The 23037-nt window shown below is 46.6% G+C and overlaps 1 protein-coding gene across 1 annotated transcript in view; it reads left to right on the top strand.

Moving 5' to 3' along the window:
- The window catches only part of nr6a1a (nuclear receptor subfamily 6, group A, member 1a), a 114377-nt gene that overhangs the window by 51593 nt on the left and 39747 nt on the right, over nucleotides 1-23037 (top strand). The window contains exon 3 of the mRNA XM_021605625.2: nucleotides 21372-21395. Within this exon, the coding sequence (XP_021461300.2) occupies nucleotides 21372-21395 (24 nt within the window). The remainder of the gene's footprint in view (nucleotides 1-21371; nucleotides 21396-23037) is intronic.

Raw genomic sequence — 23037 nt, 5'->3', positions numbered from 1 at the left:
CCTCTGGCACCCCTGCTGGCTCCCTGCCTGCCCGCCCCACTCTGCTCTGCTCTGTGCTATGCTGGCCTGCGTGGCTATGTGCTTTGTTTCAGCATGATTCGCGGCTGAGCGCTAACAAATCCTCATTGTCCAGCGCGGGAGTGGTGACAGAGAGGGGGGAATCACTGTCTGGTTTCTATTCAAATCCAGGTAAAGGGGCCCGAGAGGGATCTGGAGCTACGGGCTTAAGCTCCAGCCTCAGAGCAAAGTCTAGTTCCTGTACAGGGTAGTCCATACTACACCCAGACACCCCAAGCATGCACTCATATCTCAGTTTCCAATACTCAAAGATCAACAAGTGACATGTGACTCAGAGTAACAAGACTCTACATGTCAAGGCATCTCTAAGGACTACTTGTACTGGGCCTTTCAGCACGTCTGTCTGAATCAGAGAGTCTATATCCTGGGGATGTGGTACACACATGCACATCAAATGCTGTTTTTCTGTTGACATTCTCCAACTTCAGAGCTGTTTTTAACAATGCCTATGGAGTTAAAAGCTGCCTGTCTTTAGTCCACAGCTGTGCAGCTATAACATTTGTTTTTAAAGCTGTTTTTAAAGCTGCTTTTCTAGTGTCGTCAGTGCAGTGTCCAGATATTATTGTAAATGTTTTTTTAATACTTGTTGTGGTGTTTTGTTGTTGTTGTCGTAAGCCTCTGTAAGGTATGTTTTTCTCTGAGTCACCGTGCCGGTTTGTTCATGTGATTTGGGAAATGTTTTTGGTGTTATTAGTCCCTCTCTCAGACAGCTTTTGTAGTGGATTAAGGGCTTTGGACAAAAGCAGACACGACAAAAAAGATAGCTAGCAACCGGCTGTATTTCCTGTCACTCAATACATTCCAACCCCCCCCCCCCCCCCCCCCCCCCCCCCCCCCACACACACACACACACACCGACGGAAAAAAATACACAAGTCTCTCATAAATACACTCTTCTCTCTCTTCCTCTTTCACTGCTGTTTATACATCTTCTTACAATATGTTTTACTACGCTGCATGGTTTGAGTCAGAGATTGGGGACCGGAGAGAGAGAAGTGGTTTGCTCTTTAAGAAGCCGCTATTCCCACGACGTCCGGTCCACTCTAACCCCGGGCCAAGCGTCCCCTCCTTCAGCACATTGAGCAGCAGCTGGTTGACCTATCCTGTCCCCAGCCACTGTTCTAATGGCTGACCTGCCCTGGCTGTCTCTGTCTGGATGTGGCTGGACGCTTTTGTCCACTGTCTGGCTCAGTTCCTCACAGTCAAACAACAACTACTCCTGCTACTGCTACTGGGCGCAGCCAACATTCCCAGGAACCAGCATTATGAAACACAAACAGGGAAACATGCACTCAGTCACACACACACACACACACACACACACACACGCACGGTGTAGGCCATCATTGTAAATAAGAATTTGTTCTTAACTGACTCACCTAGTTAAATAAAGGTTACTTGAGAAAAAAAAAAATTAAACACACACTCACACATACTTTGTCTACTGTACACAATCCCTCTGTTTCTTTCACACATTCATCCTTTTAAAAAGTGTCTGACACACAGACTCTCTGTTCAGGTCACACATGCTCCCTTTAAGACAAATTGTACCTAGCACGTATACTCTCACATGCCTATACACACGTCATAATAACCCCACAAATAAAGACAATATAACATTTATACTATCATCTTCTTTATAAACAGTCATTTTACTAATAGGTATGTGGAAAATAGGGTCATTAATTGCAACATCAGTACACTCAACTAAACCATCAGTGAACAAATACAGGAAAACATTCATTCAGAAATAATTTGTATAGAATGTGTTCTATATTCAGAGCCATGCAGAAATCATGCAGAGGAGAGAGACTGGCACAGTTGGCCAGAGGTGAACTGTTACAAAACACAGATTGTAAATGAATAGACACTGGGGGGAGAGGAAGGGTTAGAGACATAAAGGATACTCACCTAAATAATAGTGGAAAGTTATTCAGTTCTCTTCTCATCTTGTCAATGTTATTGCAGAATGTTGAAGAGTGTTTAGGTGGGGGATAAGAAAGAAAGAAAAGCTTCCATAACTTCCCTCAAGTGCACACATTGAAGTGTTAGTGTGGAACTAACCTCGTCCCCAGGCTATTGCTAGGAATGAGATTAGTGTGGAACTAAGGGGAACGGGTTCTCCTCCCTCCCTCTCTTCATCCCTCCCTCGATCCCACTCTCTCTCTTTCTCTCTCTCTCTTTCTCTCTCTCTCTCTCTCTCTCTCTCTCTCTCTCTCTCTCTCTCTGTCTCTGTCCCACACACACAAACACATATGCTAAAACACATTCACACAAGCTAACAAATGCTGTCTATCTGATCTTCTACCTGTTCCAGCCAGTAGTTAGCAAATATAAATGCCTTACAAATCCCCCAATCTCTCTCTCTCTCTCTATCTCTCTCTCTCTCTCTCTCTCTCTCTCTCTTTCTCTCTCTCTTCCACACACACTCTAACTCTTTGTCTCTCCTCCCTCTTTCTCCCTCCATTCTCTCTCACTCTGTTTCTCTCCCTCTCTCACACACACAGACGCACACAGACGCATACAAACACACACATACACATACACACTGGAGCTTGACTACGCAAGTTATTGAACTGCTCCACATTTTCTTGCATGAACTATATATATGAACCAGTTGATGGACAGGAGCAAATTTTGTCATGTGTGGAAGAGGAAGATCAGTTATTGGCTGAGCCTTTGAGAGCCAGAGGCTAGGGCTCAGTGATTGGTCAGTGTTCAGACCATTGAAAGTAGAGCCCCTCTCTATTGAATGGCTGCTGGTGTGGGCGGGGCCTGTGTTTGGGTAACAGACTGGCTGCGAAAATACCTCCTGAGACTTCTGCTCCTCTGCCAGCCAGTGCAGCCTATACAGTACAGCCTATACAGAGAAGGTGTAATGTTTAGTATTTGTGAATCGAAGGAATCTTCTCACCAGTTTGGAGTTTTATCATTGGAAGTGTGTCTTATTTTTTGTTATGACACACTTAGAAGTATACAACGATGAATATCAGCCATAATGTCTTACCCAACTGTTAGAATTTAAAAAAATTATACAATATCTTTTGCATCATTGATGGTACATACAAATGCCAAATTCTGATCTGATATGGATGGCGGTTTCTATCCCTGCCATCCACCACCCAGTCACACAGAGTAGAGGCTGGCTAAACCCCCAGTGTCCCACAGAGCCTGACATCTATATATCTCCCTGTGATGCAGCCCCACACTCCACCCCCTCTCTCCTCTCTCTCTACCTCTCTCCTCTCTTCTCTCTCCTCTCTCCCCCTCTCTCCTCTCTTTCCCCATGTCCCCTCTCTCTCCCCCTCTTCCTTCCCAGTGATGACGACAGGCTGGGCCTGGGGGCGCTGCCAAGAGCTTTCATTCACACCTGATTAGATCAGAGTGACCTCGATAACATCACTCTGCTCCACGCACTGCGCCACACTGGGACACAAGCTTTTTGTTTTGGTTTGAGAAAATACTGTCTGCACGAATCCACGCCAAATTAGATGATAGTGATATTAAAGTAGAGATGTTTAAATGAGAATGTGCGCATAAGAGAAGATTGGAATGAATACCTGACAGTAGGGATTGTACAGTATTTCATGTCATTTGAAGTGGAATATGTATACTGTGTAGGTAGCTAAGCTAAAGGATTCATGGATATGGTAATGGCAGAAAATGGCTTCTAATTTTTCACAGATAGTCAGATCAGAGGAGAGTTTGGGAACCAATGGCTGTGTGTGTGTGTGTGTGTGTGTGTGTGTGTGTGTGTGTGTGTGTGTGTGTGTGTGTGTGTTTGTGGGCGTGAGTGTGTGTGTTTGTCTGTAAGGCACCTGCCTGACTTCTGAGACAGCACTACATCCCAATGGAAATGAAAGCTAGTTCAGCACATTGGTGAGCGTCAGTGTTCTTTATGAGCATCAGTGTTCTTTATGTTATCCACATCAACATGTCCTCTACATTGATATGACTACACCTCTGTTGTTTGCTTCCTACACTGTTCATCTGTTTTTATGTTCCTTTAATGAGATAGTGTATGTGTAACAGTATAACTTTAAACCGACCCCTCACCCCTACCCGGGCGTGAACCAGGGACCCTCTGCACACAGACAACAGTCACCCTCGAAGCATCGTTACCCATCGCACCACAAAAGGCGCGGCCCTTGCAGAGCAAGGGGAACCACTACTTCAAGGTCTCAGAGCAAGTGACGTCACCGATTGAAACGCCACTAGCTCGCACCGCTAACTAGCTAGCCATTTCACATCCGTTACACTCACCCCCCTTTTGACCTCCTCCTTTTCCACAGCAACCAGTGATCCGGGTCACGGCACCAATGTAACAGTATAACTTCAAACCGTCCCCTCGCCCCTACGCGAACCAGGGACCCTCTGCACACAGACAACAGTCACCCTCGAAGCATCGTTACCCATCACTCACAGAGCAAGGGGAACCAGTACTTCAAGGTCTCAGAGCAAGTGACGTCACCGATTGAAACGCCACTAGCGCGCACCGCTAACTAGCTAGCCATTTCACATCCGTTACATATGACCTCCACATGTTCAGATAACCTCTGGTACAGAGCTGAGGTGTGGGGGCCAATGGGGAGGAGGGGGGAGGGGGAGCACGTCCTGCAGCTCTGCCTCTGATGACAGGCCTGTCCTCAACCTGCCCTTTGTCAGACTAAACACAGACCTTAACCTGGAGGGGCTCTCTGCGCTGCTTGGCCCTAGCTGCTTACTGCCCCACGCCATCCTACATTGAACCTATAGTATGCACACACATGCACACGTGCACGCAAGCACACACACACGCACACACACACACACACACACACACACACACACACACACACATACACACACACGGTGTAGGCCGTCATTGTAAATAAGAATTTGTTCTTAACTGACTCGCCTAGTTAAATAAAGGTTACTTAAGAAAAAAAAATGTAATGTTTTATGGCGATGCTCAGTTCTCTTTAACTTCTTGGCGCACCAATCCTGTTAGCAGGATCGTTTTCGTCAACATCCGCTGAATTGCAGAGCGCCAAATTCATTAAATTACTAAAAATATTTAATTTTCATGAAATCACAAGTGCATTATAGCAAAACACAGCTTAGCTTGTTGTTAATCCACCTGGCATGTAATAGGGGTTGCAACAATATTCTTCTGATAATTTTAGAAAGAGAGAGTCCAGATTGTCTTGCCCAGCTGATTAGTAGGGATCCAGATTTTGCAGCTCTTTCAGAACGTCAGCTGTCTGGATTTGTGTGAAGGAGAAGCGGGGGGGCTTGAGCAAGTTTCTGCGAGGGGTGCAGAGCTATTTGCCGGGGTAGGGGTAGATCATTTTCGTCAACATCCCCTGAATTGCAGTGCGCCAAATTCAAATTAAATTACTAAAAATATTACATTTTCATGAAATCTCAAGTGCAATATAGCAAAACACAGCTTAGCTTGTTATTAATTCACCTGGCGTGTCAGATTTCAAAAAAGCTTTACAGCTAAAGCAAACCAAGCGTTTAGGTAAGGACATCTCTCTCAGCAGACAAAACATTATAAATAGCTACCAGCAAAGTAGATTGCTCACAAAAGTCAGAAAAGCAATAAAATGAATCGCTTACCTTTGATGATCTTCGGATGTTTGCACTCACGAGACTCCCAGTTACACAATAAATGTACCTTTTGTTCCATAAAGATTATTTTTATATCCAAAATACCTGTATTTGGTTGGCGCGTTATGTTCAGTAATCCACAGGCTCAAGTGGTCATGACGGGGCACACGAAAATTCCAAATAGTATCCGTAAAGTTCGTAGAAACATGTAAAATGTTTTTAATAATCAATCATCAGGTTGTTTTTACAATAAATGTGTAAGGGCGTTCGTCTGTAGGAGGAAGAGAAGCGGACCAAAGCGCAGCGTGGTGGTTATTCATGTTTTAATAAATCGCTACACATGAACAAACTAACAAAAACAAGCAATGTGAAAACACAAAACAGTCCTATCCTGTGACACCAAACACAGTGACAGGAACAATCACCCACAAAAACACAGTGAAACCCAGGCTACCTAAATATGGTTCCCAATCAGAGACAATGACGAACACCTGCCTCTGATTGAGAACCATATCAGGCCGAACATAGAACTAGACCAAAACATAGAAAAACAAACATAGACTGCCCACCCAACTCACGCCCTGACCATACTAAATAAATACAAAAACAAAGGAAATAGAGGTCAGAACGTGACAGTACCCCCCCCCAAAGGTGCGGACTCCGGCCGCAAAACCTTGACCTATAGGGGAGGGTCTGGGTGGGCGTCTGTCCGCGGTGGCGGCTCTGGCGCGGGACGCGGACCCCACTTCACCATTGTCTTAGTCCGCCTTATTGTCCGCCTCCGTGGCCTTCTCACCATGGCCACCCCTCTCAATGACCCCACTGGACAGAGGGGCTGCTTGGGACAGAGGGGCAGCTCGGGACAGAGGTGAAACAGCTGCTCGGGACAGAGGGACAACTGCTCGGGACAGAGGAGCAGCTGCTCGGGACAGAGGGGCGGCAGCAGCTCGGGACAGAGGGGCGATAGCTGCTCTGGACAGAGGGGCAGCTGCTCGGGCGGCCCCTGGCTGACTGACGGCACTGGCGGCCCCTGGCTTACTGGCGGCACTGGCGGCCCCTGGCTTACTGGCGGCCCCTGGCTGACTGGCGGCCCCTGGCTTACTGGCGGCACTGCCGGCCCCTGGCTGACTGGCGGCACTGGCGGCCCCTGGCTGACTGGCGGCACTGGCGGCCCCTGGCTGACTGGCGGCACTGGCGGCCCCTGGCTGACTGGCGGCACTGGCGGCCCCTGGCTGACTGGCGGCACTGGCGGCCCCTGGCTGACTGGCGGCACTGGCGGCCCCTGGCTGATGGGCGGCACTGGCGGCCCCTGGCAGACGGGCGGCACTGGCGGCTCCTGGCAGACGGGCGGCACTGGCGGCGCTGGGCAGACGGGCGGCGTTGGCGGCGCTGGGCAGACGGGCGGCGTTGGCGGCGCTGGGCAGACGGGCGGCGTTGGCGGCGCTGGGCAGACGGGCGGCGTTGGCGGCGCTGGGCAGACGGGCGGCGTTGGCGGCGCTGGGCAGACGGGAAGCTCAGCTGGCGCTGGGCAGACGGGAAGCTCCGGCAACGCTGGAGAAAAGGAAGGCCCTGGTAGCGCCGGAGAGGCGGGAGACTCCGGCAGCGGCGCCGGACAGGCGGGAGGCTCCGGCAGCGGCGCCGGACAGGCGGGAGGCTCCGGCAGCGGCGCCGGACAGGCGGGAGGCTCCGGCAGCGGCGCCGGACAGGCGGGAGTCTCCGGCAGCGGGGGAGGCTCCGGCAGAGGCGCCGGACAGGCGGGAGGCTCCGGCAGAGGCGCCGGACAGGCGGGAGGCTCCGGCAGAGGCGCCGGACAGGCGGGAGGCTCCGGCAGAGGCGCCGGACAGGCGGGAGGCTCCGGCAGCGCTGGAGAGGAGGAAGGCTCTGGTAGCGCCGGAGAGGCGAGAGCCCCTGCAAGGATGGGCCGGAGAGACAGCCTGGTACGGGGAGCTGCCACCGGAGGGCTGGTGCGTGGAGGTGGTGACGGATAGACCGGGCCGTGCAGGCGCACTGGAGCTCTTGAGCACCGAGCCTGCCCAACCTTACCCGGTTGAATAGTCCCGGTCGCCCTGCCAGTGCGGCGAGGTGGAATAGCCCGCACTGGGCTATGCAGGCGAACCGGGGACACCGTGCGCAAGGCTGGTGCCATGTAAGCCGGCCCAAGGAGACGCACTGGAGACCAGATGCGTAGAGCCGGCTTCATGGCACTTGGCTCGATGCCCACTCTAGCCCGGCCGATACGCGGAGCTGGAATGTACCGCACCGGGCTGTGCACCCGCACTGGGGACACCGTGCGCTCCACAGCATAACACGGTGCCTGCCCGGTCTCTCTAGCCCCCCGGTAACCACAGGAAGTTGGCTCAGGTCTCCTACCTGGCGTAGCCATACTCCCTGTTAGCCCCCCCCCAAGAAATTTTTGGGGCTGACTCCCGGGCTTCCATCCGCTACGCCGTGCTGCCTCCTCATATCTGCACCTCTCAGCTTTCGCCGCCTCCAGTTCTTCCTTGGGGCGGCGATATTCTCCGGGCTGAGCCCAGGGTCCTTTACCGTCCAGTTCTTCCTCCCATGTCCATTTCTCCAGGTGGTGCAGCCTCTCCCACTGCAGCTGCTGCTGCTCCTGCTGCTGCTGTTGCTGCTGCCTGTTACCACGCCGCTTGGTCCTTTTGTGGTGGGTGATTCTGTAAGGGCGTTCGTCTGTAGGAGGAAGAGAAGCGGACCAAAGCGCAGCGTGGTGGTTATTCATGTTTTAATAAATCGCTACACATGAACAAACTAACAAAAACAAGCAATGTGAAAACACAAAACAGTCCTATCCTGTGACACCAAACACAGTGACAGGAACAATCACCCACAAAAACACAGTGAAACCCAGGCTACCTAAATATGGTTCCCAATCAGAGACAATGACGAACACCTGCCTCTGATTGAGAACCATATCAGGCCGAACATAGAACTAGACCAAAACATAGAAAAACAAACATAGACTGCCCACCCAACTCACGCCCTGACCATACTAAATAAATACAAAAACAAAGGAAATAGAGGTCAGAACGTGACAAAATGATCAACAATATTTCAACCAGACGGTAGCCTTTTCAATAGGAGAGAGAGAGAAAATGTCTGCTCCAAGCTGTTGGCGCATGCAAAACTCTGCTGGCACCCAGCCATCCACTGACGCGATGTGATCGTTCTCGCTAATTTTTCAGAATAAAATGCTGAAACTATGTCTAAATACTGTTCACACCATGTGGAAGCCATAGGGAAAGGAATCTGGTTGATATCCCTTTAAATGGAGGGAAGGCATGCAATGGAACAGGGAGCTTTCAAAATAAGAGGCACTTCCTAGTTGGATTTTCCTGCAATATCAGTTCCGTTATACTCACAAACAATATTTTGACAGTTTTGGAAACTTTAGAGTCTTTTCTATCCTAATATTACATGCATATTCTAGCTTCTGGGCCTGAGAAATAGGCCATTTAATTTGGGTACATTTTTCATCCAAACATCAAAATACTGCCCCCTACACTCAGGTTAATGCATCAAAGCCTTTGTGAGTGGGTGTGGCTATGAGGATATGGGTTAGTGTTGCGTCACATTGAGTTGTGTGTTTCAGGGAAAGGTGCAGTACATCTCTGTTGATTCAGATAGTGGACTGGTCCTCTGTGTATTCATTGGCCATCTGAATGGATGGTCCCAGCAGGATTTTGTGGCCACAGCAGATCTCAGAGTGTCATCCTTGCTCTTTCTGGGCCACGGGGAAACTAGGTCACTGGGATGTCAGTAATAGGGCTTTTACATAAGAGTGGGATGGGTTCCACAGATATGCAGTAGGGCTGTTGCAGAGATTCTCTCACAATGCAGTACAACAACCTAATGAGAGAGAGAGAGAGAGAGAGAGAGAGAGAGAGAGAGAGAGAGAGAGAGAGATGAAATTCTCATCCTTGGTTGAGATCCCTAAGAATGTCAGAAAGGCAGAATCTTATTATCCTAGGGAATGTGCAGAGTCGCAAGAGAGTGGAGGAGATTAGATGCTTCTGGCCTTTGAAGTACATTTTCCATTCAAATTCCATCAAGTGTTTGAGGGGGCACTGATAAGGGGCATCTCTTATCATTGCAGTGGCATTAAAAACCTTCATGTGAGAAATAATATGAACCTCTCCACCTCTTTTAGATGAAAACTTTCCCTCATTTCCAGGAAGTGTCATTTATTTGTGTGTCATTGTAAATCTGAAGAGCCCAACATAATAATGAGCACAGAGTTATAGGAATCCATGTCCAAATATAACATAGAAAAGTCACAGTCCATAATCTGTACTTTTTCATAAATCCCTTTTACACTCTTCTCTCTCACACAGTAATCAGCAATTTACTCTTTCGCCACAGTGGTGAAATAAATGTTGGTGTTTTCAGTGTTGGATTGAATAGTTCCACTATTTTCCCAATATCTAACTACTTTGTCTTATCTCTCACTTGTTTGGTAACTGTTTCAGTCAATTTAGTAATAGTCACTAGCCCTCTCTTGGAATGAGAATTGAAGGAGAAGACTTGTCTCGGGGATGTTGATGTTAGGGCAGTGACGGACCTTCAGAGTGTTGAGTCCCACAATCACGTCAGTATAATTTAGTGCCCTCTTAAACATTGTGTGTTTGAGCCACAGACTCTAGTTCGTCTATTTCTTCTGCATCCGCTGATACCAACCATTAGCCTGTGTGATTAACAGGGTCTGAGCTAGAGCAGTGTTTGTGACAAGGACGCATCCCAAAAACGTTTAGTCTCACAGAAACGTCTGTAATGTCCAAAGCTACTAACTATTATGACCCCACTATGAAATGCGGAGACTTACGTACACTCACATGTAATCTGTTTTGTTATATGACACTGACAAGCCACACAACAGTCGTTAGAAGGTAAGGGGATCTTCTACATAGAAGATCATAGGAAATCATAGTGTCTATAATACTGTAATAAGCTCACATAGTTGCTGTCACAAACTCCACTCAGTTGTCACTGACTAGTTGGATATTCATTTTCCACTGAGCAAACAATTTCTGTACTTGCAGCCTTCTTCTAAATGCATTTTGCTTGGCGGACCCTATTCTTGTATTGACATTTGTCAATAAAACTCATGAATGCCTCTGTTTATGTCAAATTGCTTTGTGTTTTAGTTTAGCTCTGGATGTCCTGGAAAGAAAATGGTAAAACATTTAATTGTGATGCAGTGAAAAAACACAGATTTTTGATGGGGTCCTTGGGACTGATGAGGTTAAAAACGAGCCCGTGCTCAAATTGTGGGGCTGGATGTCGTGGTGGTGCAACCATTTGATCTGCTGTGTTGGTGTGTGTCCTCTTTGAACTTCACTTTGTGCTCTTGGCTACTTATGAGTGGCTGGGGTTGGGTGTCAGGATAGGGTTGCTCCATGAGTCCTGGCCTGGTGGGTTCACTCAAAGTGGCGTGAACCGGGGCACAGGGAGAGGACCTCCCCCCACCCTCCAGGACACTTCGAGAGGGGTCAGGGTGACTTGACGTCCCCAGGGCCCGAGGGGAGCACCATGACAGGATGTCCCAGAGGAGCTGGCCGAGGAGTGACAGGCCAGGCCTGGCATTTAGCCTTCAGATCCTGTTGCAGGGTGATGCGTATGTGCAACAGAGCAGCGCCAGACCAAACACTGCAGACCTCACAGAGGTGTCTGAACACGCTCGGCCTGCCCAAGAACATGTACTCACTCACTCACTCCCTCACCCAGCCCCTGCCTTACTCTGGTACCAATAGCTGCCTTACTCTGGCACCATACCTGCCTTAAAATCTAAAATGTACAGCTGCCTTACTCTGGCCCCATACCTGCCTTAAAATAAATAAAACAAATCTGTCTTAAAATCAAAAATCTAAATACTCTGGCCCTGTACCTGCCTTACTCTGGCCTAGGGCAATGGTGATTCAATTTTGTCAAGCAAATAACTGCTGGTCTCACAATAATTGACTGTTAATTAACATCAACAGTCACACCCTGATCTGTGCTTGTCTCCACCTGATCTTTGCTTGCCTTGTGCTTGTCTCCACCCCCCACCAGGTTTCTTCCATTTGTCCCCATTATCCCCATAGTATACATTTATACATATATATCGTCTTGTCTCGTCAAGCCTACCAGAGTGTTTTTCCATACTGTAGTTCCTGTTTTCTAGTCCTCCCGGTTCTGACCATTGTCAGCAGCATACCACCCTGCATACAACTGCTTGCTGGATGGGAGACCAGATGCTGCTGGAAGTGGTGTTGGAGGGCCAGTAGGAGGCACTCTTTCCTCTGGTCTAACAAAATGTCCCCGGGCAGTGATTGGGGACACTGCCCTGTGTAGGGTGCCGTCTTTCGGATGGGACGTTAAATCGGTCTCCTGACTCTCTTGAGGTCATTAAAGATCCCATGACACTTATCGTAAGAGTAGGGGTGTTAACCCCAGTGTCCTGGCTAAATTCCAAATCTGGCCCTCAAACCATCACGGTCACCTAATAATCCCCAGTTTACAATTGGTTCATTCATCCCCCTCCTCTCCCCTGTAACTATTCCCCAGGGTGTTGCTGCAAATGAGAACGTGTTCTCAGTCAACTTACCTGGTAAAATAACGGATAAATAAAAATAAAATTGCTGCCTGCCCTGACCCTGAGCACGCCTGCCATACCATTCTGCCTGCCCTGACCTCTTGCCTGCCTGCCGTGCTGTACCTATCTGACTGACCCTGTTTACGAACTTCTGCCTGTCCTCGACCTGCCTCTTGCCTGCCCCTTGTCTATTAATGAATATCAGAGACTCAAACCATCTGCCTCCTGTGACTGCAACTGGGTCTCATCCAGCGTCGTTATAGTACAAACTGACCATGACTGACCCAGCAGACTCGGACCAGCTCTGCAACGCTGTCTGCCTGCAAGGAGCCAGCATTGTAAGACACAAGGAGCTACTTTAGAACCTTATGGAAGGACTCTATATTTTGTCAGAACGCCATGACCAGGGTTTAAAATTATTACTAGAGCAATTCCGGGGACTATCTATCAGGGAAAATGTCAGAACGGAAACCTCCAGGGCTCTCAGTAATCACCCTACCAGTGGTGATCTTGTCCAGCCTACACCGGATTCCGAGAACCCCGCTTACCACCTCCGGAGCTCTATGCTGGGGATCCTGGAACCTGCCGGGTGTTTCACTCCTAGTGCTCCCTCATTTTTGAGCTGCAGCCCTCTTCGTTTTGAAGATAGCGTATCTCATAATGCTGATGTCTGGAAGGGTGCTCACCTGGGCTACGGCCGTTTGGGAGCAACAATCTGCCATTTGCTTTCGTCTGGGGGATTTCGTGTCGGAGGTGAGAAAAGTGTTTGATTCTCCGGGACAGAAGGGTCCTGAAAGCTACTTTTACTACGTCAAGAATCCTGTTATATTATGGAGCTAATTTGGATTTTTTTCTCGCCTTTTTGTGACTGCAATTTCCGGGCGATTTCTCAGCCAAACGCGAAGAACAAACGCCTACAAAAATAATATTTTGGGAAAAAATGAACTTTGGCTATCTACCTGGGAGTCTCGTGAGTAAAAACATCCGAAGTTCATCAAAGGTAAACTATTTAATTTGATTGCTTTTCTGATTTTCGTGACAAGGTTGCCTGCTGCTAGCAAGGCATAATGCTATGCTAGGCTATCGATAAACTTACACAAATGCTTGTCTTGCTTTGGCTGTAAAGCATATTTTAAAAATCTGAGATGACAGGGTGATTAACAAAAGGCTAAGCTGTGTTCCAATATATTTAACTTGTGATTTTCAAGAATAGGAAGATTTTCTAGGAAGATTTATGTCCGTTGCGTTATGCTAATTAGTGTCAGGCGATGATCACGCTCCCGGACCCGGGTTTGAGAGTCACAAGAAGTTTTAAGGCGGCGCAGCCTGCCCAAGGACATCCTCCTGCGGTCTTTAGAAAAGCCTTGGATTTCTCAGCTGTTCCCACGGAGTACCAGGACCTCCTGGAGATTTTCAGCAGGGATTGCGCCACCTCCCTTCCTCCACATCGTCCCTACGATTATACTATTGACCTCCTTCCGGGCACCACACCGCCTCATGGGTAGCTATATTCCCTGCCTGGCCCTGGGACCAAGGCCATGGAGGAGTACATTGAGGACTTTCTGGCTGCTGGGAGCATTCGTCCTTCTGCCTCCCCTGCCGGCGCAGGTTTCTTCTTTGTGGAAAAGGACAAGACCCTGCATCGATGTATTGACTACCGGGGCCTCAATGACATTAGTGAAAAGAACCGTTGACCCTCTACCACTCCTCTCTTCAGCTTTCAAGCCTCTCCAGAGGGGAACTATCTTTTCTAAGTTGGACCTTCAGAACACCTACCACCTAGTTTTGATACGGGTAGGAGATGGGTGGACACGGTTAATGGACACTACGGGTACCTGGTTATGCTGTTTGGACTCAATATTCCAGGCCCATGTCAACAATGGACTCCATGACATGTTGAATCGGTTTGTGTTTGTCTACCTCAACAACATCCTTATTTTCTCCCGTTCTGCTCAAGAGCATGTCCTACATGTCCAACAAGTCCTCCAGCGCCTCCTGGAAATCAGTTGTTTGTGAAAACGGAGAAGTGTGAATTCTATTGCTCCACTCTTTCTTCTGGGATACGTCATCGCTGCAGGGAACGTTCAGATGGATCCTGACACGGTGAGATGCCTTCTGAGTGTTCAACCTCAGGGCAGGGGTTTCCAGTACCTGGTTGACTGGGAGGGTTATGACCTGGAGGAGAGGTGCAGGGACCTCGCTAAGGACATCCTGGACCCGGCCCTCATCGCTGACTTTCACTGTCGGCACCCCGGTCAACCAGGTATGCGCCCCAAGAAGGAGGGGGGGGGGGGGGGGGGGGGGGGGGGCAGTCACATCCTGATCTGTTTCACCTGTCTTGTGCTTGTCTCCACCCCCCACCAGGTGTCTCCCATTTGTCCCCATTATCCCCGTGTATTTATACCAGTGTTTTCTGTTTGTCTGTTGCCAGTTCATCTTGTCTCGTCAAGCCTACCAGCGCGTTTTTCCATACTCCTATTTTTCTAGTCCCTGTTTTCTAGTCCTCCCAGTTCTGAACATTGCTGCCTGCCCTGACCTCGAGCCTGCCTGCCGTCCTGTACCTATCTGACTCTGACCCTGTTTATGAACTTCTGCCTGTCCTCGACCTGCCTCTTGCCAGCCCCTTGTCTATTAATAAATGTCAGAGACTCGAACCATCTACCTCCTGTGTCTTCATCTGGGTCTCATCCTGTGTCGTTATATAAACATGTTTAGCATCTCCTAGCAGCAAGCCACTAATGCAGACCTTTGGAACATCTACATTTTAGTCTAATATATCCATGTTATGTAACCTACACTATCACAATAATTTAATTATTTATTTTAGGCAGGTCTAAAGAAACATGATATGAAGAAAATGCTGTCTATTTCAGAAGTACAGAATATAATTCTCTGAATTGTCCTTATGTCCTTATGTTAGGCTGTGGGCTACACTAGTTTATTTAGCAGACAAGATTTGTTTAGAATTACGTGGCATTGTTTTTAAAATTATTTTATAGTATGAAGAATACAATTGAACATAGCTAAATACAATAAAATATTTTCTCCAAACGATTTCAGTGTGAGTGGCTGGCACATGCGGCTATTCTGTGTTGAGTGGTTAACAAAGAAACAGGTCCTCCTATATGTTTAATTTAGAGTTATTTATGCCACTTTAGTTGTGATGCAAACATTGGGCTGTATGTTTCGATTTTGTATAGATTCTAGGGCTGTATGATGTGACTCCAATAATGATTTGAAAAAAGTTGCTTCAGAGGCATGAGCTCTGCTTTGTTTCTTATGCATGCTGCACACACTTCATCAGTCTCTCATTGACAAGCACTTGATAATATTCTCATCAGGCTTAGAATTTCCTGGCGGTATCCCCCTTGTGTGGTCGTAATGACCCCTAAAAAATCCATGCCTTTTGTAGCCAAAGTGGCTGTTGTGCCCTTGGCCTGAATATAATAATTATAATTCCCTTCTCCCGGCAGCCATGCCCGAAGCACCTCTCACTCACACGGCACTCTCAGATATCTAAATTCTTATTAGCCAATTCCCGTCACATGATTGGATCCTTCTCACAGACATGACAGTTCCGATGTAGGCTACAAGTGAAGACAGACACATCGGGGACGCGACTGCGCGTGTCCCTCTTATCGAATTTCAAGGTGCATATTGAAGATGTTAGAAGAACTGTCCACATTTACTTTTCGTCAGCCAACAAGATGAGTAGGCCTAACAAACAGCAAAAGCACTAGCCTATGTCAGTCTACTATCCCCCACAGTACAAAAGCGGACCTATTCTATTGGTCAACTTGTCCTTCTGTGCGAAAAAATAAATATTCCAAACATATTCTGGGACATTTGTGGGATGCTGTAGATCCCAAATGAATAAAACCACATGCATCAAAAAAACTTTTGCTGTCACGCCCTGATCTGTTTCACCTGTCCTTGTGCTTGTCTCCACCCCCCTAGTCTTTTAAAATTGTACATTTGAATTAGCTAACACAACGTGTCATTGGAACACAGGAGTAATGGTTGCTGATAATGGGCCTCTGTACGCCTATGTAGATATTCCATTAAAAATCTGCCATTTTCAGTGCTAGCTGTGCCACCAGAGATTCTGGGTTCGAGCCCAGTCTCTGTCGCAGCTGGCTGCGACTGGGAGGCCCATGGGGCGGTGCACAATTGGCCCAGTGTTTCCTCCGACACAGTGGTGTGGCTGGCTTCTGGGTTGGATGTGCATTATGTTAAGAAGCAGTGTGGCTTGGTTGGGTTGTGTTTCGGAGGACGCATGGCTCTCGACCTTCGCCTCTCCCGTGTCCTTACGAGAGTTGCAGCGATTAGACAAGACTGTAACTACTACCAATTGGATACCACGAAATTGGGTAAAAAAATAAATATTATAATAATAAATAAAAAAATCAGCTGTTTCCAGCAACAAGAGTAATTTACAACAACAATGTCTACAATGTATTTCTGATCAATTTGGTGTTATTTTAATGGACAAAAAATGTGCTTTTCTTTCAAAAACAAGGACATTTTTAAATGACCCCAAACTTTTGAACGGTAGTGTACATGTCAGTACATACACACAACAAGTAGGTCACATGGGGGAGAGGAGTTGTGTCGTGAGGTGTTGACATCAGAATGGGATGAGATATTCTGGCTGGGTTTGCTTTATGTGGTTGAGCTAAGTCTTCCATAGTGCAAATTCAGAGGCCCAAGAAAGGGAAGCCAACCCAACAAATGAAATACACATTCCCTTCACTGTTAGTTCAGTAAGTTGAGTAGTTAGATGGTTGGTCATTGTGTAAAGTCTTTGTTTGTTCCCAGGGTTATTGAACTGTATTGTGTTTCAGAGATCCTCCCCTCATGCAGCCTGTGAATTATTGAGCTGGTTTGGGAAAGCCAGGTGGCTCAACATGAGGAGTATATTTTTAGCCTGTAGTCTCTTAATGGAGGTCTGAGAATGAGGTCTTTCGGGGGGACACTCCCAGTTCTCTCCATTCTCTCTTCCATACTCACCCCCACTCTTTTCTTTTCATCCAATCCCTCCCGTTCTCTTCCTATCCCCTACAGTCTTAGAAAAAAAGGTGCTTTCTAGAACCTAAAATCGTTCTTCAGCTGTCCCCATAGGAGAAGCCTTTAAATAACCCTTTTTGGTTGCAGGTAGAACTGTTTTGGTTCCAGGTAGAACCCTTTTGGGTTCCACAGAGGGTTCTACCTGGAACCAAAAAGGGTTCTACCTGGAACCAAACAGGGTTCTCCTATGGGGACAGCCGAAGAACCCTTTTGGAACACTTTTTTCTAAGAGTGTACTCCCATCTCTGCCATTCTTTCTCCCGCTCCTCTTCTCTTTTCACACATTTTCGAACTATTATTTGTTTCAAATGAGAGGGTATAATGGAAGAAGTAGTGTTCTGATATCAGAATATATGCATCTTGTATGGAATGAATACAGTTCTTCAAGGTATAAAAAATGAAATATTTAAAATCTGAAAACCTTGAGTCATAAGGTGTTCCTCTATATTCCTCTATACTTGGGGTGGCAGGTAGCCTAGTGGTTAGAGTGTTGTGCCAGTAACTGAAAGTTGCTAGATTGAATCCCTGAGCTGACAAGGTAAAAATCTGTCTTTCTTCCCCTGAACAAGGCAGTTAACCCACTGTTCCTAGGCTGTCATTGTAAATAAGAATTTGTTTGTAACTGACTTGCCTTGTTAAATAAAAAAAATACTAATTGACACAGAATGTTAGCATTATGGGAGTCTGCCTATTCTGCCTGTGCCTCTTTGTATGGAAGAGGAGCTGTTAAACTTGCAATGGAAAGGCCCACAAGAGGTCCTTGGAATAATTCATTGATGCTTTGATAAGGGATAATGGAAGTGGTTAGGTACAATTTTTATGTGACAGATCTTTTTAGTGTGAGTATTCACCATCCACAGAGTCCCCCTCACTACTTCATGCCCATCTTTCTCTCCTGTTGCTCTCTCTCTCTCTCTCTCTCTCTCTCTCTCTCTCTCTCTCTCTCCCTCTCGTGGTTGACCAGTGCCCATTCATAATTCAGCTCCTTCCATAATTTATCCTTTTCACTCAAATACTAAAATTAAATCAAATTGTATTTGTCACATGCCCCGAATACAACAGGTGTAGATTTGAACGTGAAACGCTTACTTACAAGCCCCTTTCCAACAATACAGAGTTAAAAAGTACAAAAAATGTGCTAAATAAAAAAAATGAAATAGTAACACAATAAAATAACAATAATGATGCTACACTCATTAAATATTGTGCTATGTAGAACCTAAAATGTTCTTTGGCTGTCCCCATATGAGAACCCTTTGAAGAACCCTTTTTGGTTCCAGGTAGAACCCTTTTTGGGTTCCATGTAAAACCCTTTCTACAGAGGGTTCTACATAGAACCCAAAAGGGTTCTACCTGGAACCAAAAATGGTTCTCCTATGGGGACAGCCGAAGAACCCTTTCGCAGACCTTTTTTCTAAGAGTGTATATACAAGGAGTACCAGTACCGAGTCAATGTGCATGGGTACAAGGTAGTTGAGGTAGTTGTGGTAATGTACAGTTGAAGTTGGAAGTTTACATACACCTGAGACAACTACATTTAAACTCAGTTTTTCACAATCCCTGACATTTAATCCTAGTAAAAATTCCTTCTTTTAGGTCAGTTAGGATCACCACTTTATTTTAAGAATGTGAATTGTCAGAATAATAGTAGAGAGAATGATTTATTTCAGCTTTTATTTCTTTCATCACTTTATCAGTGGGTCAGAAGTTTACATACACTCAATTAGTATTTTGTAGCATTGACTTTAAATTGTTTAACTTGGGTCAAACGTTTCGGGTAGCCTTCCACAGTCTTGAATTCTGGCCCATTCCTCCTGACAGAGCTGGTGTAACTGAGTCAGGTTTGTAGGCCCCCTTGCTCGCACACGCTTTTTCAGTTCTGCCCACAACATTTTTATAGGATTGAGGTCAGGGCTTGGTGATGGCCACTCCATACCTTGACTTTGTTGTCCTTAAGCCATTTTGCCTCAACTTTAGAAGTATGCTTTGGGTCATTGTCCATTTGGAAGACCCATTTGCGACCAACCTTTAACTTCCTGACTGATGTCTTGAGATGTTGCTTCAATATATCCACTGAATTTTCCTCTCTCATGATGCCATCTATTTTGTGAAGTGCACCAGTCCCTCCTGCAGCAAAGCACCCCCACAACATGATGCTGTCTCCCCCCTGCTTCACGGTTGGGGTGGTGTTCTTTGGCTTGCAAGCATCCCCCTCTTCCCTCCAAACATAACGATGGTCAATATGGCCAAACAGTTCTATTTTTGTTTCATCAGACCAGAGGACATTTCTCCAAAAAGTACGATCTTTGTCCCTATGTGCAGTTGCAAACCGTAGTCTGGCTTTTTTATGGCGGTGGCTTCTTCCTTGCTGAGCGGCCTTTCAGGTTATGTCGATATAGGACTCGTTTTACTGTGGATATAGATACTTTTGTATCTGTTTCCTCTAGCATCTTCACAAGGTCCTTTGCTGTTGTTCTGGGATTGATTTGCACTTTTCGCACCAAAGTGCGTTCAGCTCTAGGAGACAGAACGCGTCTTCTTCCTGAGCGGTATGACGGCTGCGTGGTCCCATGGTGTTTATACTTGCGTACTATTGTTTGTACAGATGAACGTGGTACCTTCAGGTGTTTGGAAATTGCTCCCAAGGATGAACCAGACTTGTGGAGGTCTACAATTTCTATTCTGAGGTCTTGCCAGATTTCTTTTGACTTTTACATGATGTTAAGCAAAGAGGCACTGAGTTTGAAGATAGGCCTTGAAATACATCCACAGTGTGCATAGAGCCAGTGCAGGAGAATCAGTGCAAAAAAAGGGGGTCATTGTAAATAGTCTGGGTAGCCATTTGATTAACTGTTCAGCAGTATTATGGCTTGCGGGTAGAAGCTGTTCAGGAGCCTTTTTGCCCCAGACTTGGTGCTCCGGTACCGCTTGCCCTGCGGTAGCAGAGAGAAGAGTTTATGACGGGTGGCTAGAATCTTTGACAATTTTTAGGGTCTTCCTCTGACACCGTCTGGTATAGAGGTCCTGGATGACAGGGAGCTTGGCCCCAGTGATGTACTGGGCTGTACGCACTTCCCTCTGTAGTGCCTTACTGTCGGATGCCAAGCTGTTGTCGTACCAAGAGGTGATGCAGCCAGTCAAGATGCTCTCAATGGTGCAGCTGTAGAAATACTTCCATAATCCCTTATTTTTCATGCAAATTAGCAAAAAATCTTTGTCCCTCTGACATAAACAGAACAAACCAAACAAGCATAAAGAAGAGGAGGGTCAGTGCAGTCCGATGGAGATCAGTCAGCGCTCATTTCCATAGGCCTCTCTGTCTGATTTGATGCTCTGTGACATATTGAGTCTAATTTGTAGCCTAAAGAACTAAACAGCTGTGGCCTATTTTATTGTGCTGTGTTCCGGTGGGTGATGTCACCATTTTTGCCTTGTAAGACTGACCTGTCTTCAGTGGTCAATGTGAAGATGTCAGTAGAATTTCTCTGGACTGCTGATGGAGGAGGAAGGGCAGGACAGCAGGCCTGTGTAAAGGGCTCTCCACAGTGATTTCACAGTCTACGCCAACGGAGCTACGGAGCTCTGTTTGCGTCACGTTCCAAAACTCCAGCTGCAAAAAAGTACTTAAAACTACCTCCGTCGGATCCGTTGTGTGGACTGTGTAGAGCCTAGGTTTTCAATACGTCTTCGTCGTAAAGTATAAAGAGTGAGAACACGTAGTACTCATTGTGCTTTCGATTCCTGACTGCTCCTGGACATAGCATACCTATGTGTTGTGAATGCGTGCATACAGGCCCCAGCCTGTCTGGCCAAGAGGGTGTACAGCACACCATATGTGACAGCTAGACACAACATGGCCAATCAGCTGGGACTGGGGGGGTCAGGAGATGCAGAGTTTGACTGAATATGAATGAAAATGTATGTGGGTCTTGGTAAGAAAGACTATTGATTTTAATGAAACTATGAAATAGGCCTAGTGATCTTTTACATTGGTACTAGTTACTGTATATTAATATGTTGTGTTTCTCTGTCTGTTTTACAGATGAAATGAATGGCAGTAATCTTGGTAAGTACCACAAACACTTTTTAATTGAATCTATTTGCACTTGACGTTTGAACAATCAATCATCCTGAACCTCCATTCTAACCATGTTCAGTCACTGAACACACTTGAAGTATATGAGAATTATAATACCATGTTAGAAACTGCCAGGATTCATCTTCGGCACCTCATCACATAAAGCTCCCATCTGGTAAAGTAAACCCCAGCACAGTTTGTCTCAGTGATTCAGAGCAAACAACAGGTAAGCTCAGCCCAGTCCAGATGTTGTTATCTCTCGGGTCATTGTGTAACAGTCAGTTCACTTAAACAGGTATGTGATTGTAAAGATGTGGCTGTGTGATTATCACAGTGATACAGACTCTTGGATAGCCTACCACCAACCAGGCATGGAGGCTTTTTACATTCCTCCCTTCCAGGTGCTGAACACAGCAATGTGACTGGGACATCATCCACGTCAGCCACTTAGCGTCCGCCTCCAGGCCCAGTCAGGGATGCACTATCGGTTGTTCCACCACTGAGGAGAGGGGTTTGGAGGGACTGAAACCAGTCAGACCAGCCTGGCTTGAATGAATCCTGAATCCCTGCCCACCTGATTAGAGGTCTCACACAGGCAGCCAGGATGTAATGACAGAATTATGTTCTTGCCACTTCCCGTCTGCCCCGGCTGGGCTTATAGTCACGCTAGCCTGGCACAGTATGTCATTAGCTCCCCAACTGTAGCCCAACGAGAGGCAGCAGCTCTGTCATTTTACATCTAAATCACAGAGCTCTCTGGAGATCACAGCAACGCTAAATCGCTCATGTAACCGCCTACCCCTCGCTCACTTAGTATGCAGAGCTTATATATACTGTATTAACACTGCAGAATTACTGTGACATTGATGGAACAGAGGCGAAGAGATGTCAACTAGGCAAAACTGTTATTCTGGATGACATTGACCTACTGTGATCATTCCATCTAACTGTGATTGTAAAAATATATTGCTAATAATATTATAATCATTTTTAGATGATTTATGGTCATCATCACAGGGATGATTAACAGGCCAGCTCAGCATCCATCAGAGCTCCAACTAATCTGCTGTGATTAGTCTAAGCCCTCAACGCCAGGTTTGGGAAGGAAGGACTGAGTGATGAGAAACTATTCTCCACTCAGAGTTTTGCTTATTTGTTTGGAATTGCTTGTCAAACGTGTAATTACACTGCCATTGGTTTGGATCCTCCCTATGGTACAAAACTGTCGTCACACGAGTCGCACACACGAGTCGCAGACGAGTCGCAGACAGGATTCCTTCAATAATGTACATAGGCTCTCATGCAGCTTTTTTTTTACGAGTCCTCACCTCCTGAGACCGAGTCAAGACCGAGTACAAATGTATATGACACCGAGACAAGACCGAGACACTCAATATGTTGTCGGAGACCGTGACAGGTCTCGAGTACTACAACACTGACTGCAACATAATCAGAATCCTGCTATACAGATGTAGGATCTTAATTTGAGCCAGTTTGCTACAGCAGGAAAATAATCCTACACCAACAGGACATTTTTATTATTATAATAATTAACTGGTATTTTTTTAGGGGTTTGATACATTTTCTGTAAGGGTAAGTCTAGAATGTCAAAGTGGTAAATACTTTGTAA

Source organism: Oncorhynchus mykiss, chromosome 6 (assembly GCF_013265735.2).
Source record: "Oncorhynchus mykiss isolate Arlee chromosome 6, USDA_OmykA_1.1, whole genome shotgun sequence".
NCBI lineage: Eukaryota > Metazoa > Chordata > Actinopteri > Salmoniformes > Salmonidae > Oncorhynchus > Oncorhynchus mykiss.
This window is presented reverse-complemented; position numbering and strand designations above follow the sequence as displayed.